Genomic DNA, 19,195 nt, shown 5'->3' with positions numbered 1-19,195 from the left:
TACCTAGGGCCCGGTGGAGATAATAAACGAGATAAGCGACGGCGACCGGCCGCGGCCCACCCAGACCAGCTGCCATACGGGGCCCGCCACGCCCGACCCACGCCGCGCGTCTCTTTTAGCGGCTCCCCAGCCGCCACTGTGGCGCCACGCGGCCTGACGCTTTGCCGCCGTCCACACGTTTGCCTGGAGGAGGCTGTGTGGGACCCAGTCGTTCCCCGCCACGTGGGCCCGTGCGCGGCCACGACCCCCGCCCGCCGCGGCCCGGCAAGAGACGTTTCGGTAGACTCTCCCTTGCCGCCTCCGCCTCCACCTCCTACAGGCTACAGGCCTACAGCTGCGACCTGCGAGCGACGGCTATAAAACCTTCGCCTCCACTCCCAGCCGCGAAGCCCTACTCAACTTCTCCTTTTCCCCCGGCGATTATTCCGGCCACTGACCTTCGTTGCGTGCCGCTCGAGAACCCGGTTCGAGAATCGACGGCGCGCGGCTGCATGAGAGGGTGATATAAAATCGATAAAAAGGACGAGCAGCACGACTCTCATTTTTTTGGGGGAGGGTTGCGGTGGAAGAGGATTGCGCTGGAGAGAACCCAATTTTAGGGCGGTGCCGGCGCGACCGTTCCGGGATCGGGAGCTTTATCTGGGGGGCGCGAGGGATCACGGCCGCGGCGACGACCGACCGACCGGCCGGCCAACCCAACCCCACCACCACCAGTCCCCGCGGCCCGCGTCGAGGAAGAAGAAGGGATAGGAGACGGAGACGGAGACGGAGCCGGTGGTCGCAAGGATGGCCGGGGGCATGCAGGCGGCGGACGCGGCGGGCCGGCTGAGCGCGCTGCTCTCGCTGCTCGCGCTGCGCCGGCTCCTCGCCGTGCTCCAGCCGCTGGCCCTGCTCCTGCTCCTGCCCTTCCGGTGGCGCGCGCGGCCGGCCGGGGCCGTGGCCGCGGCCGTGGCGTCCGATGCCGCCACGGCCTCCGCGCCGGGGGCCAGCGGGAGGAAGGGGAAGGCGTCGTCGTCGTCGTCGGTGGTTCTGCGGGTGCCGGCCGGGTCCCCCATGGTCGCCGCGCGGAGGCAGGCGTCCGCGCGCAGGGAGATCGCCGTGCGCCGGGCGCGGGAGGCCGGGCGGGAGTACGAGCTCGTCCCCACCGCTCGCGGCGAGACGCTCTTCACGCAGTGCTGGTGGCCGCACCCGCCCTCCACCGTTAAACCGAGGTGGGGGCAATGACACTCCCTTACGGAACAGAGCTTTACCCGATTAAAATCCAGGCATCCTGGGGACGCTGCCCACATGTGCTTGCAAATTTTGTCCTTTTTCTTCTCCTAGGAAAGGTGCCTTCTGGTGCTATCGGCTTGGTGATCTAATTATTCGTCCTTTGTTGTTGGCGATTTGTGACGCAGGGCGCTAGTTGTTGTCATGCACGGGCTAAACGAGCACAGGTATGAACGGTTCCGGTTCCTGTCAGTTCCTTTCGAAGTGATTCTCCGCTCCGGCTATGCTGGTTTGTTGGTAGCGGATGGCTGGCCCTGACCTTCCTTGGATTGGTGTGGCAGTGGGAGGTATGACCATTTAGCGAGGCGATTGAATGGCATCGGCATCAAGGTGTACGGGATGGACTGGACTGGTGAGCATCTTTTCCCCTCCTTTTTTGGTTGTTATATTATCACGAACTACTTATGCATTTACTGTTTGATTTGATTTTCGTCCATGTTGATGACTGTGTGGTTGTGAACTTAATTAACTAGTACCACAAATTATTCACCAGCCATGGCAAGGGAAATGAACGAAGATGCCAATTTCTCACTAGGACGAAATGTACACTTAATTTTTCTGGTCTTAAATCCTGAAAGTGAAACGCAGGACTGTCTATTTTTTACACTTGACTTTGGTGGCCCTGACCTTTAGTAGTTGAGATGAATAATGTTATCTGGTTCGTAGCTGGGAGCTTAGCTGTGATTCTTCTTCGCTTACTTTGTGGTTACCTTGTATCGTGTATTATCTGAATGTGATCTGGGAGCTTAGGTGCACACCAGTTCAATTGCTTCCCATTCCATATTGGTGATTATCCACAAGTTGTTGGCTTGGACATTTAATTCTGAGGGGTACAGATTGTTGGGTACACATCATTTATAACAAAGATTGACGTATGAACTAATATTTTCCTTGTGGCCCGTTTGGTTCCTAGGAACCGTTCCCTGAAATGATTTATACCCGGATTGTTTGCCTAATTTATATAAGCTTTGGGTGGATTCCTGGACAAACGAACAATGCCTTATTCAGTTTAGCTTCTCCTTGTTGAATTAGTAAAACTACATGCTAGCTTGAAGTTGCTTATAGTTTATTTACTACATATAACCATAAAAATATTAACTGCTCCAAACGTTAAGCTGTAAGAGCATAGAATGAGATTCTATACTATAGTAAGGAACCAAATGGTAATAATGCAGCGAACAATTTAGCTAATTAATATTTGGATTTTGTCAGAACTGCAGGCACCACTGAGAATCACTGATAAATTTATCAGTCTGATGTTAACCTGTAGATTGTGCTGTGTAATATAGGTCATGGTGGAAGTGATGGTCTCCATGGATATGTGCAATCTCTTGATCATGCTGTCAGTGATTTGGTAAGAGCAATTGGATATCTTCACAGCTGTCTGAGACTATCTGTGTAAATTCTTATTCAAAATGTTCTGATCAATGTAGAAAATGTACCTCAAGAAAGTGTTAGCTGAGAACCCTGGTCTTCCATGCTTCTGCTTCGGTCACTCGACTGGTGGAGGTATCATTCTGAAGGTAACGTCAGTGGTGCTTACTTCTCCAAGTGTACTGTTACACATTTCTTTTCTGCTGTATGTTCTAATTGTTTTGGTTCTTGGCAGGCTGCACTTGATCCAGAGGTAGAAACTCTCCTTAGAGGTATTGTCTTGACATCACCAGCTGTCCGTGTTCAGCCTACACACCCAATCATAGCGGTATGCCTTGTTCTTCCTTAATCTATATTTAATCTAGTACAGTACTTGTATCCTTGAAAAAACGAAGTAGGTGGCATGTGGAGTAATATTTGTCATGTTGTTTATTTAAACAATCCTCGCTCGTCCAAATTGAAACTACATGTCTCCAAATAGGTTTACTATGAAAATGTATTTCACAATCAATCTAATAATTAGTTATTTGATATTAGAATGTTAGTACTTCCCCAAATAAAGTGGTCAAAGTTAAAATTGTTTGACTCCAAATAACTAGTAGAATTTCTATACCTTGAAGAAATGAAGCAGAAACACGGTTCCTTGTGGTTTCCTAAACATTGTGTCCTAGGTTCAGTAAAATTTGGGCTATAACATATTGATCCACATTTTTATGATTTGATTTGCCTGAGATAAAATAGTACTTACGCTTGCTACCAATTTTGTGGTTATTATAGTTATAGAGTGTGAAGTCCGCAGGCAACATATGTCCTCCTCACCCATCTCAAGAAAAAAAACATTTCTGCTTCCAACTACAGGTCATGGCACCGATTTTTGCCCTCATCGCGCCGAGGTATCAGTTCACGGCGTCCCACAGGAACGGCCCGCCGGTGTCGCGCGACCCCGAGGCCCTGCGGGCCAAATACACGGACCCGCTCGTGTTCACGGGCGCCATCCGCGTGAGGACGGGCTACGAGATCCTCCGCCTGACGTCGTACCTGCAGCAGCACCTGCACCGGATCGCGGTGCCGCTGCTGGTGCTGCACGGCGCCGACGACCTGGTGACCGACCCCAGGGGCTCGCGGGCGCTGTACGAGCGGGCCTCGTCCGCGGACAAGTCCCTCAAGCTTTACGACGGGCTGCTGCACGACCTCCTGATCGAGCCCGAGAAGGACAGGGTGATGGACGACATCGTCGCGTGGCTGAGCCCCAGGGTCTGACGCCGCCGGCGCGTTGCGGTGCTGGCCGTAGGACGCGAGCGGCTTTTCGATCATCTGCAGGCCAAGGACGCCTCGCCTCCGGATGGTGGGTGATGACGCGGTCTGGTCTGGTAGGCTGCGGACCGAGGGAGAGCGGGTGTGCCTTCTCGCCCCCTTGGTGTGCTGAACTGCTGAGTGCTGATACGATACGAGGAGCAGGACAGGAGTACGGAGAACTACTACTACCTACGGCTATGGGCGATGGCTTTACTCGCGCCTCCCGGTGTGTCCCGAGATTTTTTTTCGGGGACACGTACGAATTATGTAACGGAGTTCGTTTCGCCGTGCCACACGCACGAGCGGTGTCCGATACACCTATAGAAAACGACTTTCCATATTGCGAGTTGTGTGATGTATTCACACAATTCTGAATCAGAGTTGCAACTTGCAACGGATTCTTATCTTCTGCTCTTCTCACAGTACCTCCTAGCACCGTAGGCATTGGTTTATAGTGACTAATTTTTTAGTCCCTCTATTTTAGTTCCTAATGGCAAATACGGAAACTATAAGTTTGACTCATGTCTAAATTCTAAATTAAATCAACCTAAGGATATGTACAACCTTATAGCTCAAAAGTTTTTTCTAAATACAAGAGATAACTAACAGAATGATACAACCTTGAGTTTTTAGATAATAATGTGGTCAATACATATTATATAGAGAGATAAACATTTCGTGAAGAGTTTGTCTCTTGATTTTTTTTCACTTAGCTCTTTAGAAACCCCTTAAAGACGTCTTATTTAAGAGCATCTCCAAGATAGCCTAAAACCTTTATCCTAATCCATATTTTAGAATAAAAAGAAAAAAAATTGATCCCAACAGTACCCTTTCAAGCAGCCCCAAACCACCGCAGGCGAATAAATCCATGTACACGGCGCAAAACTTCGCCGTCGCCCGAGCTCCCTATCGAGCCTCCTTATGTTGTTCCCGCGTCTGTTTCAGCATTTGGCGCCGGCCTGCGTCAAAGCCACAGGCGACTTCATGTGTTCACTAAGTCACCAATCCATCGCCCACATTGGTTTATGTCCGCAACCGCCACTCCGAAATCTACTGATGATTTACGACGATCCCCTACGTCGCCAGGTTTCAAGCAAACGATGACCTCTACGGCAGGATTCTTGTGCATGCACGGCGACGTCCGCAGAACGTTTGGGGGCAGCGTAGGGAGGTTTGAGATGGCAGGTACGTACATCATTTGTGGGCCTTTATGGATTTAAATTTTGAGAAAACCTTGGGATCTGTTGGAGACGGTACTCATAGAATGAAATTAAGGGATTTAGGGAGATCCTTATTCTCTTGTATAGGGAGATTAATTTTTGGGTTCTCTTGGAGATGCTCTAATTGGTTTGTACATGCCCTAAGGCCTAAGGGAAATGGAGTCCCTATCGTTCCGCTGCAAGAGTTTACTATGAGACTTCAAACACCTTAAAGTTCATAGAACGAAAATAAGTTTTTTGGAGGCCCTTATCCTCATTACACCTAGCATTCAATGGATTGGATATTTACCTTATCAACTAGCAAATCAATAGGAGTTCTATTTGAGTAAACACCTTAATTGGCACCTAAATCAGACTGTTCCAGCTATTTGTCATTGCCAGGGTAAATCGTCGGACCATTCACGCGCATGTCGTGTGCCCTCGTCGGCCCGATGAGGCGAGCGAGCGTGTGAGTTCTCCCTTTTTTTCTCTCCTTAATGTATTCAACCAAGTGGAGACAACTCAACTATTTAAGTAATTAAGTTGGCTTCACTCCACCTAGAGTAGCAATGTGGTACTAAAGTTCCTACCATACCATGCATGTGTGAGTGGGCCTTTGGGATTTATATGAATTGTTATTTGGGCCAAGTTCAAATTCTCTAACAATCCCCCACCAGATCCCAGAGGCGCATTTCATTCTCCCTGTACAAAAGTATTGTTAATATACCAACTTTTTGGTGGAGACCGGCTAAGGTTGAACATCCACCTAGAACGACTAACTAGGCTCGTCCACAACTGCACAATGGACTAAGCCTTGAATTGACAGTTTGGTGTGAACAAGTTTCACTTGACGTCTGGACTGGTACTAGGCTTAGGCTACCAATTGCCTACCCCGCGAGTGGAGCGTATATGGCATACTCTTATCTCTCTTCATGAGCTTCTTAAGAAATTCTAAATTCTTACAAACCGCGATCAACAGTTGATCTCACATAGGTGTGTTCTTACAAGAATACTGAAAGTCGCCTAGAGGGGGTGAATAGGCAAATCTGAAATTTATAAACTTTAAGCACCACTACAAGCCGGGGTTAGCGTTAGAAATGAAGTCGAGTCCGAAAGAGCGAGCGAAAACAAATCACAAGCAAATGAAGAGTGTGACACGGTGATTTGTTTTACCGAGGTTCGGTTCTTGCAAACCTACTCCTCGTTGAGGTGGTCACAAAGACCGGGTCTCTTTCAACCCTTTTCCTCTCTCAAACCGTCACTTAGACCGAGTGAGCTTCTCCTCTCAATCAATTGGGACACTTAGTCCCCACAAGGATCACCACACAATTGGTGTCTCTTGCTTTGGTTACAAATGTCTTGGGATAAGAAATGGGGAAGAAGAAAAGCGATCCAAGCGCAAGAGCTCAAAAGAACACGGCAAAACTCTCTCTTCTAGTCACTAATGCTTTGAGTGGAATTGGGACTTGGAGAGATTTTGATTCACTTTAATTGTGTCTTGTATTGAACGCACTAGCTCTTGTATTGAATATGTTGGCTGAAAACTTGGATGCCTTGAAGTGTGGTGGTTAGGGGGTATTTATAGCCCCAACCACCAAAGTGGCCGTTGGGGAAGGCTGCTGTCGAAGGTCGCACCGGACAGTCCGGTGCGCCACCGGACACTGTCCGGTGTGCCAGCCACGTCACCCAACCGTTAGGGTTCGATCGTTGGAGCTGATAGTCGCCTAGAGGGGGGGGGGGGTGAATAGGGCGAAACTGAAATTTACAAATATAAACACAACTACAAGCCGGGTTAGCGTTAGAAGTATAAACGAGTCCGCGAAAGAGGGCGCAAAACAAATCGCAACCAAATGAAGAGTGTGACACGCGGATTTGTTTTACCGAGGTTCGGTTCTCGCAAACCTACTCCCCGTTGAGGAGGCCACAAAGGCCGGGTCTCTTTCAACCCTTCCCTCTCTCAAACGGTCCCTCGGACCGAGTGAGCTTCTCTTCTCAAATCAAAGCCGGGAACAAAACTTCCCCGCAAGGGCCACCACACAATTGGTGCCTCTTGCCTTGATTACAATTGAGTGTTGATCACAAGAGCAAGTGAGAAAGAAAAGAAGCAATCCAAGCGCAAGAGCTCAAAAGAACACGGCAAATCTCTCTCGCTAATCACTAAAGCCTTGTGTGGAATTGGAGAGGATTTGATCTCTTTGGTGTGTCTAGAATTGAATGCCTAGCTCTTGTAAGTGGTTGAGAAGTGGAAAACTTGGATGCAATGAATGTGGGGGTGGTTGGGGTATTTATAGCCCCAACCACCAAAAGTGGCCGTTGGGAGGCTGTCTGTTCGATGGCGCACCGGACAGTCCGGTGCACACCGGACATGTCCGGTGCCCCCGCCACGTCATCACTGCCGTTGGATTCTGACCGTTGAAGCTTCTGACTTGTGGGCCCGCCTGGATGTCCGGTGCACACCGGACATGCACTGTTCCTTGTCCGGTGCGCCAGTATGGGCGCGCCTGACTTCTGCGCGCGCTGCGCGCGCATTAATTGCGTCGCAGGTAGCCGTTGGCGCCGAATAGCCGTTGCTCCGGAGTTGCACCGGACAGTCCGGTGCACACCGGACATGTCCGGTGAATTATAGCGGACTAGCCGTTGGAGATTCCCGAAGCCGGCGAGTTCCTGAGGCCGCTCCTCCTTGGCGCACCGGACACTGTCCGGTGTACACCGGACAGTCCGGTGAATTATAGCGCGAGTGCCTCTGGAAATTCCCGAAGGTGGCGAGTTTGCGTTGGAGTCCTCTGGTGCACCGGACAGTCCGGTGCGCCAAACCAGAGGTGCCTTCGGTTGGCCCTTTGCTCTTTTGTTGAACCCAACTTTTGGTCTTTTTATTGGCTGAGTGTGAACCTTTTACACCTGTATAACTTATACACTAGAGCAAACTAGTTAGTCCATTTATTTGTGTTGGGCAATTCAACCACCAAAATTAATTAGGGACTAGGTGTAAGCCTAATTCCCTTTCAATCTCCCCCTTTTTGGTGATTGATGCCAACACAAACCAAAGCAAATATAGAAGTGCATAATTGAACTAGTTTGCATAATGTAAGTGCAAAGGTTGCTTGAAATTGAGCCAATACTTACAAGATATGCATGGATTGTTTCTTCCTTATTTAACATTTTGGACCACGCTTGCACCACATGTTTTGTTTTTGCAAACTCTTTTGTAAATTCTTTTCAAAGTTCTTTTGCAAATAGTCAAAGGCAAATGAATAAGATTTTGAGAAGCATTTTCAAGATTTGAAATTTTCTCCCCCTGTTTCAAATGCTTTTCCTTTGACTAAACAAAACTCCCCCTAAATGAGATCCTCCTCTTAGTGTTCAAGGGGGTTTTGATATATCATTTTTGAAATACTACTTTCTCCCTCTTTTGAACACAATAGGATATCAATTGAAAATATTCAACACTAAGTTTTGTGAAATTGGTGGTGGTGCGGTCCTTCTGCTTTGGGCTCTTACTTCTCCCCCTTTGGCATGAATCGCCAAAAACGGAATCATTAGAGCCCTCGAAGTGCTTTCTTCTCCTTTGGTCATAAATAAATGAGTTAAGATTATACCAAAGACGAAGTCCTTTTGCTCTCTCCCCCAAAGATGGAGAGTCTCTTGGAGCGACGGCGAAGGATGAGTTACGGAGTGGAAGCCTTTGTCTTCGCCGAAGACTCCAATTCCCTTTCAATACACCTATGACTTGGTTCGAAATAGACTTGAAAAACACATTAGTCATAGCATATGAAAGAGACATGATCAAAGGTATATAAATGAGCTATGTGTGCAATCTAGCAAAAGAAGTTCCTAGAATCAAGAATATTGAGCTCATGCCTAAGTTTGTTAAAAGATTGTTCATCAAGAGGCTTGGTAAAGATATCGGCTAATTGATCTTTAGTATTAATGTATGAAATCTCGATATCTCCCTTTTGTTGGTGATCCCTAAGAAAATGATACCGAATGGCTATGTGTTTAGTGCGACTATGCTCGACGGGATTATCCGTCATCTTGATTGCACTCTCATTATCACATAGCAAAGGGACTTTGGTTAATTTGTAACCGTAGTCCCGCAGGGTTTGCCTCATCCAAAGCAATTGCGCGCAACAATGGCCTGCGGCAATGTACTCGGCTTCGGCGGTGGAAAGAGCGACTGAATTTTGCTTCTTTGACGCCCAAGACACCAAGGATCTTCCCAAGAACTGGCAAGTCCCCGATGTGCTCTTCCTATTGATTTTGCACCCCGCCCAATCGGCATCCGAATATCCAATCAAATCAAATGTGGATCCCCTAGGATACCAAAGCCCAAACTTAGGAGTATAAGCTAAATATCTCAAGATTCGTTTTACGGCCGTAAGGTGAGCTTCCTTAGGGTCGGCTTGGAATCTTGCACACATGCATACGGAAAGCATAATATCCGGTCGAGATGCACATAAATAGAGTAAAGAACCTATCATCGACCGATATACCTTTTGATCCACGGACTTACCTCCCGTGTCGAGGTCGAGATGTCCATTAGTTCCCATGGGTGTCTTGATGGGCTTGGCATCCTTCATCCCAAACTTGTTTAGAATGTCTTGAGTATACTTTGTTTGGCTGATGAAGGTGCCCTCTTGGAGTTGCTTCACTTGAAATCCTAAGAAATACTTCAACTCCCCCATCATAGACATCTCGAACTTTTGTGTCATGATCCTACTAAACTCTTCACATGTAGATTCGTTAGTAGACCCAAATATAATATCATCAACATAAATTTGGCATATAAACAAATCATTCTCAAGTGTTTTGGTAAAGAGCGTAGGATCGGCCTTTCCGACTTTGAAGCCATTAGAAATAAGAAAATCTCTAAGGCATTCATACCATGCTCTTGGGGCTTGTTTGAGCCCATAAAGCGCCTTAGAGAGCTTATAGACATGATTAGGATACTCACTGTCTTCAAAGCCGGGAGGTTGCTCAACATAGACCTCTTCCATGATTGGTCCATTGAGGAAGGCACTTTTCACGTCCATTTGATAAAGCTTAAAGCCATGGTAAGTAGCATAGGCCAATAATATACGAATTGATTCAAGCCTAGCTACAGGTGCATAGGTTTCACCGAAATCCAAACCTTCGACTTGAGAGTATCCTTTGGCCACAAGTCGAGCTTTGTTCCTTGTCACCACACCATGCTCATCTTGCTTGTTGCGGAAAACCCATTTGGTTCCTACAACATTTTGATTAGGACGTGGAACTAAATGCCATACCTCATTCCTAGTGAAGTTGTTGAGCTCCTCTTGCATCGCCACCACCCAATCCGAATCTTGCAGTGCTTCCTCTACCCTGTGTGGTTCAATGGAGGAAACAAACGAGTAATGTTCACAAAAATGTGCAATACGAGATCTAGTGGTTACCCCCTTATGAATGTCGCCAAGAATGGTGTCGACGGGGTGATCTCGTTGAATTGCTTGGTGGACTCTTGGGTGTGGCGGTCTTTGTTCTTCATCCTCCTTGTCTTGATTATTTGCATCTCCCCCTTGATCATTGTCGTCATCTTGAGGTGGCTCATTTGCTTGATCTTCTACTTCATCAACTTGAGCCTCATCCTCATTTTGAGTTGGTGGAGATGCTTGCGTGGAGGAGGATGGTTGATCTTGTGCATTTGGAGGCTCTTCGGATTCCTTAGGACACACATCCCCAATGGACATGTTCCTTAGCGTGATGCACGGAGCCTCTTCAATACCTATCTCATCAAGATCAACTTGCTCTACTTGAGAGCCGTTAGTTTCATCAAACACAACGTCACATGAGACTTCAACTAGTCCAGTGGACTTGTTAAAGACCCTATATGCCCTTGTGTTTGAGTCATAACCAAGTAAAAAGCCTTCTACAGTCTTAGGAGCAAATTTAGATTTTCTACCTTTTTTAACAAGAATAAAGCATTTGCTACCAAAAACTCTAAAATATGAAATGTTGGGCTTTTTACCGGTTAGGAGTTCATATGATGTCTTCTTGAGGATTCGGTGTAGATACAACCGGTTGATGGCGTAGCAAGCGGTGTTAACCGCCTCGGCCCAAAACCGATCCGAAGTCTTGTACTCATCAAGCATGGTCCTTGCCATGTCCAAAAGAGTTCGATTCTTCCTCTCCACTACACCGTTTTGTTGTGGCGTGTAGGGAGAAGAGAACTCATGCTTGATGCCCTCCTCCTCAAGGAAGCCTTCGATTTGAGAGTTCTTGAACTCCGTCCCGTTGTCGCTTCTAATCTTCTTGATCCTTAAGCCGAACTCATTTTGAGCTCGTCTCAAGAATCCCTTTAAGGTTTCTTGGGTTTGAGATTTTTCTTGCAAAAAGAATACCCAAGTGAAGCGAGAATAATCATCCACTATCACAAGACAATACTTACTCCCGCCGATGCTTATATAAGCAATCGGGCCGAATAGATCCATGTGGAGTAGCTCAAGCGGCCTGTCGGTCGTCATGATGTTCTTGTGTGGATGATGGGCACCAACTTGCTTTCCTGCTTGGCATGCGCTACAAACCCTGTCTTTCTCAAAATGAACATTTGTTAATCCTAAAATGTGTTCTCCCTTTAGAAGCTTGTGAAGATTCTTCATCCCAACATGGGCTAGTCGGCGGTGCCAGAGCCAACCCATGTTAGTCTTAGCAATTAAGCATGTGTCGAGTTCAGCTCTTTCAAAATCTACTAAGTATAGCTGACCCTCTAACACACCCTTAAATGCTATTGAATCATCACTTCTTCTAAAGACAGTGACACCTACATCAGTGAAAAGACAGTTGTAGCCCATTTTGCATAATTGAGATACAGAAAGCAAATTATAATCTAAAGAGTCTACAAGAAAAACATTGGAAATAGAATGGTCAGGTGATATAGCAATTTTACCCAATCCTTTGACCAAACCTTGATTTCCATCCCCGAATGTGATAGCTCGTTGGGGATCTTGGTTTTTCTCGTAGGAGGAGAACATCCTTTTCTCCCCTGTCATGTGGTTTGTGCACCCGCTGTCGAGTATCCAACTTGAGCCCCCGGATGCATAAACCTACAAAACAAGTTTAGTTCTTGACTTTAGGTACCCAAATGGTTTTGGGTCCTTTGGCATTAGACACAAGAACTTTGGGTACCCAAACACAAGTCTTTGATCCCTTGTGCTTGCCCCCAACATATTTGGCAACTACTTTGCCGGATTTGTTAGTCAAAACATAAGATGCATCAAAAGTTTTAAATGAAAGATCATGATCATTTGATGCATTAGGAATTTTCTTCTTAGGCAACTTAGCATGGGTTGGTTGCCTAGAGCTAGATGTTTCACTCTTATACATAAAAGCATGGTTAGGACCAGAGTGAGACTTCCTAGAATGAATTTTCCTAATTTTGCTCTCGGGATAACCGGCAGGGTACAAAATGTAACCCTCGTTATCCTGAGGCATGGGAGCCTTGCCCTTAACAAAATTGGACAATCTTTTAGGAGGGGCACTAAGTTTGACATTGTTTCCCCTTTGGAAGCCAATGCCATCCTTGATGCCAGGGCGTCTCCCATTGTAGAGCATACTTCTAGCAAATTTAAAATTTCCATTTTCTAAGTTATGCTCGGCAATTTTAGCATCTAATATTGCTATATGATCATTTTGTTGTTTAATTAAAGCCATGTGATCATGAATAGCATTGATATCAACATCTCTACATCTAGTACAAATAGAAGTGTGCTCAACGGTAGATGTAGAGGGTTTGCAAGATTTTAATTCTACAACCTTAACATGCAATATTTCATTTTTACTTCTAAGGTCGGAAATAGTAGCATTGCAAACATCAAAATCTTTAGCCTTAGCAAGCAATTTTTCATTTTCATTTCTAAGGCTATCAAGAGATAAATTTAATTTCTTCAATCTTAGCAAGTAAATTATCATTATCATTTCTAAGATTTGGAATTGAAACATTACAAGAAATAGAATCAACCTTAGCCAATAAATTAGCATTTTCATTTCTAAGGTTGTCTATAGTCTCATGGTAAGTGCTTAGCTCACTAGACAATTTTTCACATTTTTCTACTTCTAGAGCATAAGCATTTTTAACCTTAACATGCTTCTTATTTTCTTTAATAAGGAAGTCCTCTTGGGTGTCCAAGAGATCATCCTTCTCATGGATGGCACTAATCAATTCATTGAGTTTTTCCTTTTGTTGCATGTTGAGGTTGTCAAAAAGAGTACGCAAATTATCTTCCTCATCACTAGCATTATCATCACTAGAGGATTCATATTTAGTGGAGGATCTAGATTTAACCTTCTTTTTGCCGTCCTTTGCCATGAGGCACTTGTGGCCGACATTGGGGAAGAGGAGTCCCTTGGTGACGGCGATGTTGGCGGCGTCCTCGTCGTCGGAGGAGTCGCTTGAGCTTTCGTCGGAGTCCCACTCCCGACAAACATGGGCATCGCCGCCCTTCTTCTTGTAGTACCTTTTCTTCTCCTTTCTTCTCCCCTTCTTGTCGTCGCCCCTGTCACTATCACTTGATAATGGACATTTAGCTATAAAATGACCGGGCTTACCACACTTGTAGCAAACCTTCTTGGAGCGGGACTTGTAGTCTTTCCCTCTCCTTTGTTTGAGGATTTGGCGGAAGCTCTTGATGACGAGCGCCATTTCCTCATTGTCGAGCTTGGAGGCGTCGATTGGTTGTCGACTTGGTGTAGACTCCTCCTTCTTTTCCTCCGTCACCTTGAATGCGACGGGTTGAGCTTCGGATGTGGATGGATCATCAAGCTCGTTGATCTTCCTCGAGCCTTCGATCATGCACTCAAAACTTACAAAATTCCCGATAACTTCCTCGGGGGTCATTGTAGTATATCTAGGATTACCACGAATTAATTGAACTTGAGTGGGGTTAAGGAAAATGAGAGATCTTAGAATAACCTTAACCATTTCGTGGTCGTCCCACTTCTTGCTCCCGAGGTTGCGCACTTGGTTCACCAAGGTCTTGAGCCGGTTGTACATGTGTTGTGGCTCTTCCCCTTTGCGAAGCCGGAACCGACCGAGCTCCCCCTCGATCGTTTCCCGCTTGGTGATCTTTGTGAGCTCATCTCCCTCGTGCGCGGTTTTGAGCACATCCCAAACCTCCTTGGCGCTCTTCAACCCTTGCACTTTGTTATACTCCTCTCTACTTAAAGAGGCGAGGAGTATCGTTGTCGCTTGAGAGTTGAAGTGCTCGATTTGGGCCACCTTATCCTCATCATAGTCTTTATCCCCTACGGACGGTACCTGTCGGGGACCATAATTAGGGGTACCCTCAAGACGCCTAATTCTCAGCTGGTAACCCCCATCAGCATAAAGCTGCAGAGGCCTGATGGGTGCGATTAAGTCAGGGATCAGTCCATACGAGTGACTCGATCACGCTTCGCCCGAGCCTAGCCTCGGCCAAGGGCAGCCGACCTCGAGGGACTTCCGTCTCGCCCGAGGCCCCCTTTTAACGGCGGACGCATCTCCGGCTCGCCCGAGGCCTTGGCTTCGCTAAGAAGCAACCCTGACCAAATCGCCGCACCGACTGACCGAGTTGCAGGAGCATTTAACGCAAAGGTGGCCTGACACCTTTATCCTGACGCGCGCCCCCCGGCAGAGCCGAAGTGACCGCCGTCACTCCGTCGCACCACTGACCGGTCTGACAGAAGGACAGCGCCGCCTGCGCCACTCCGACTGCAGTGCCACTCAACAGAGTGAGTCTGACAGGCAGTCAGGCCTTGCCAAAGGCACCATAGGAAGCTCCGCTCCGCCCGACCCAGGGCTCGGACTCGGGCTCAGCCCCGGAAGACGGCGAACTCCGCTCCGCCCGACCCCAGGGCTCGGACTCGGGCTAAGACCCGGAAAACGGCGAACTCCGCTCCGCCCGACCCCAGGGCTCGAACTCGGGCTAAGACCCGGAAGACGACGAACTCCGCTTCGCCCGACCCCAGGGCTCGGACTCGAGCTAAGACTCGGAAGACGACGAACTCCGCTTCGCCCGACCCCAGGGCTCGGACTCCGCCCGGGCCTCTGCCGAACGATCTCCGCCTCGCCCGACCCGGGGGCTCGGCCTCGGCCACGGAAGACAGACTCGACCTCGGCTTCGGAGGAGCCCCCACGTCGCCCGACCTAGGGCACAGGCCCACCACGTCAACAGGAAGCGCCATCATCATCCTACCCCGAGCCGACTCGGGTCATGGAGAACAAGACCGGTGTCCCATCTGGCTAGCTCCGCCAGATGGGCAATGATGGTGCCCCACAAGCTCTGTGACGACGGCGGCTCTCAGCTCTCTTACGGAAGCAGGTGGACGTCAGCAAGGACTCGACCGCTCCGACAGCTGTCCCTCCGCCAGGCTCCGTTGCTCCTCCGACAGCCACGACATCACGCCAGCAGGGTGCCAAGATCTCTCCGGCTGCCACATTGGCATGTACTTAGGGCGCTAGCTCTCCCTCCGCTAGACACGTAGCACTCTGCTACACCCCCATTGTACACCTGGATCCTCTCCTTACGCCTATAAAAGGAAGGACCAGGGCCTTCTTAGAGAAGGTTGGCCGCGCGGGACGAGGACGGGACAAGCGCTCTCTTAGGGCCGCTCGCTTCCCTCACCCGCGTGGACGCTTGTAACCCCCCTACTGCAAGCGCACCCGACCTGGGCGCGGGACGAACACGAAGGCCGCGGGATTTCCACCTCTCTCACGCCCGTCTCCGGCCACCTCGCTTCTCCCCCCTTCGCGCTCGCCCACGCGCTCGACCCATCTGGGCTGGGGCACGCGGCACACTCACTCGTCGGCTCGGGGACCCCCCGGTCTCGAAACGCCGACAGTTGGCGCGCCAGGTAGGGGCCTGCTGTGTGCTGACGAACAGCTTCCCGTCAAGCTCCAGATGGGCAGTCTCCAGCAACCTCTCCAGCCCGGGACGGTGCTCCGTTTCGGGAGTCTCGAGTTCATGTCGTTCGACGCGAGAACGACAATGGCGGCCGACAACCTGCCCACCGGCGGCGGAACCGACGACATCTTCCTCGCGTGGTGGAAGAACAACGTTCGAGCTCGCCCCGTCCTCTCCCCCGCCAACGGAGGTGGAGGCGGGGCAACCAAGGCCAAGCGGGAGGCCGCGCTTCGTCGGCCGTCGAGCGAATCGACGTTCCCAGCGCCCCAACGGAGGGCACGCTGGGCGTCGACCTCGCGTTCGAGACGAAGGCAGGCGCCGTCCCCCCGCGACACGCTGATCCCGAGCAAGAAGACGACGCCGGCGCACTCGCGGAGAGCTTGCAGGACGTCGCCCTCGTACCTGAGACGACGGTGCAACCAGTCCCCGATGTGACTACGTCGCTCCTCGTCGACCAAAAGGTACTGAGTAACTCCCATCTTACGTCATTTCGACTCGGCCTCAACCCGCCAAGCGACCTCGCTTTGGCGGGCGCTCTCATTGAGGCGAGTGCAACCCCACTGGGGTTTCGTATGCGGTCGCCTTGGGACCGACTGACGGACGTCTCGACCTACGAGCCCTCTGGGTCCGAGGAAGATGACGATCCCAGCATCTGTTGGGATTTCTCTGGATTTGGCAACCCCAGTGCCATGCGGGACTTCATGACCGCATGTGACTACTGCCTCTCCGACTGTTCCGACGGAAGCCACAGCCTTGACGACGAGGACTGCGGCCCAAGCCGCGAATGTTTCCACGTCGAGCTAGGGGATCCCTCCGAAGGCAATCATCTTGGCATGCCGGAGGACGGTGATTTTCCTAGGCCGGTGCCTCGCGCCGACATCTCACGGGAGCTAGCTGTGGTCCCCGTTCTGGCGGGGGGTCACGACCCACAGCTCGAGCAAGTCCGCGGGGCGCAGGCCAGGCTCGACGAGGGAACAGGGGCGCTTGAGACGATCCACCGGGACGTTGGGCAGGTATGGGCGGGCCAACCCCCGGCCGGAGAAATACGTCACCTGCCCCAAGGTCTCCAGCACCGCGTCGCCAACGATGTCAGGCTCAGGCCGCCGCCCGCATCCAGCGGGGTTGGTCAGAACCTGGCAGCCGCAGCGATGCTCCTCCGCACGATGCCGGAGCCATCAACCACCGAGGGTCGGCGAATCCAGGGAGAGCTCAAGAATCTCCTGGAAGGCGCTGCGGCCCGACGGGCCGAGAGCAATGCCTCCCGAAGGCAGGGATACCCCTCGGAGCCTCACGTCACGACTTCCCGATTTATGCGGGAAGCCTCGGTCTACACCGGGCGCACGCGCAACACCGCGCCTGCGGCCCCGGGCCACCTCGGCAACGAGCACCATCGACGCGACCGTCGGGCCCACCTCGACGAAAGGGTGGGCCGAGGCTACCACCCCAGGCGTGGGGGGCGCTACGACAGCGGGGAGGATCGGAGTCCCTCGCCCGAACCGCCCGGTCCGCAGGCCTTCAGTCGGGCCATCCGACGGGCGCCGTTCTCGACCCGGTTCCGACCCCCGACTACTATCACAAAGTACTCGGGGGAAACGAGGCCGGAACTGTGGCTCGCGGACTACCGCCTGGCCTGCCAACTGGGTGGAACGGACGACGACAACCTCATCATCCGCAACCTTCCCCTGTTCCTCTCCGACACTGCTCGCGCCTGGTTGGAGCACCTGCCTCCGAGGCAGATCTCCAACTGGGACGACTTGGTCCAAGCCTTCGCCGGCAATTTCCAGGGCACGTACGTGCGCCCCGGAAATTCCTGGGACCTTCGGAGCTGCCGGCAACAGCCGGGAGAGTCGCTCCGGGACTACATCCGGCGATTCTCGAAGCAGCGCACCGAGCTGCCCAACATCACCGACTCGGATGTCATCGGCGCGTTCCTTGCCGGCACCACCTGCCGCGACCTGGTGAGTAAGTTGGGTCGCAAGACCCCCACCAGGGCGAGCGAGCTGATGGACATCGCCACCAAGTTTGCCTCTGGCCAGGAGGCGGTTGAGGCTATCTTCCGAAAGGACAAGCAGCCCCAGGGCCGCCCATCGGAAGAGGCTCCCGAGGCGTCTACTCTGCGCGGCGCCAAGAAGAAGGGCAAGAAGAAGTCGCAATCGAAACGCGACGCCGCTGACGCGGACCTTGTCGCCGCCGCCGAGTACAAGAACCCTCGGAAGCCCCCCGGAGGTGCTAACCTCTTCGACAAGATGCTCAAGGAGCCGTGCCCCTACCATCAGGGGCCCGTCAAGCACACTCTCGAGGAGTGCGTCATGCTTCGGCGCCACTTCCACAGGGCCGGGCCACCCGCGGAGGGTGGCAGGGCCCACGACGACGACAAGAAAGAAGATCACCAAGCAGGAGAGTTCCCCGAGGTCCGCGACTGCTTCATGATCTACGGTGGGCATGCGGCGAATACCTCGGCTCGGCATCGCAAGCAAGAGCGCCGGGAGGTCTGCTCGGTGAAGGTGGCGGCGCCAGTCTACCTAGACTGGTCCGACAAGCCCATCACCTTCGACCAGGCTGACCACCCCGACCATGTGCCGAGCCCGGGGAAATACCCGCTCGTCGTCGACCCCATCGTCGGCAACGTCAGGCTCACCAAGGTCCTGATGGATGGGGGCAGCTGTCTCAACATCATCTACGCCGAGACCCTCAAGCTCCTGCGCGTCGATCTGTCCTCCGTCCGAGCAGGCGCTGCGCCCTTCCACGGGATCATCCCTGGGAAGCGCGTCCAGCCCCTCGGTCGACTCGACCTCCCCGTCTGCTTCGGAACGCCCCCCCAACTTCCGAAGGGAGACCTTGACGTTCGAGGTGGTCGGGTTCCGAGGAACCTACCACGCGGTACTGGGAAGGCCATGCTACGCGAAGTTCATGGCCGTCCCCAACTACACCTACCTGAAGCTCAAGATGCCGGGCCCCAACGGGGTCATCACCGTCGGCCCCACGTACAAACACGCGTTCGAATGCGACGTGGAGTGCGTGGAGTACGCCGAGGCCCTCGCCGAGTCCAAGGCCCTCATCGCCGACCTGGAGAACCTCTCCAAAGAGGTGCCAGACGTGAAGCGTCATGCCAGCAACTTCGAGCCAGCGGAGACGGTTAAGGCCGTCCCTCTCGACCCCTGTGGC

The 19,195-nt window shown here is 51.2% G+C and overlaps 1 protein-coding gene across 1 annotated transcript; it reads left to right on the top strand.

The window, feature by feature from the left end:
* The first annotated feature begins 426 nt into the window (after positions 1–426).
* LOC100272277 (alpha/beta-Hydrolases superfamily protein) lies at positions 427–4,342 on the top strand. Its single transcript, NM_001146764.1, has 7 exons — positions 427–1,211; positions 1,398–1,436; positions 1,551–1,621; positions 2,559–2,623; positions 2,703–2,792; positions 2,879–2,971; positions 3,502–4,342. The coding sequence occupies exons 1-7, from the start codon at positions 787–789 to the stop codon at positions 3,901–3,903; spliced, it is 1,185 nt and encodes a 394-aa protein (NP_001140236.1). The 5' UTR covers positions 427–786; the 3' UTR covers positions 3,904–4,342.
* Positions 4,343–19,195: the final 14,853 nt, after the last annotated feature.

This window comes from Zea mays, chromosome 1, assembly GCF_902167145.1.
Source record: "Zea mays cultivar B73 chromosome 1, Zm-B73-REFERENCE-NAM-5.0, whole genome shotgun sequence".
In the NCBI taxonomy this organism is placed as follows: Eukaryota; Viridiplantae; Streptophyta; class Magnoliopsida; order Poales; family Poaceae; genus Zea; species Zea mays.
Note: the sequence above shows the minus strand (reverse complement) of the source record. Positions and strands in the feature narration are given on the sequence as shown.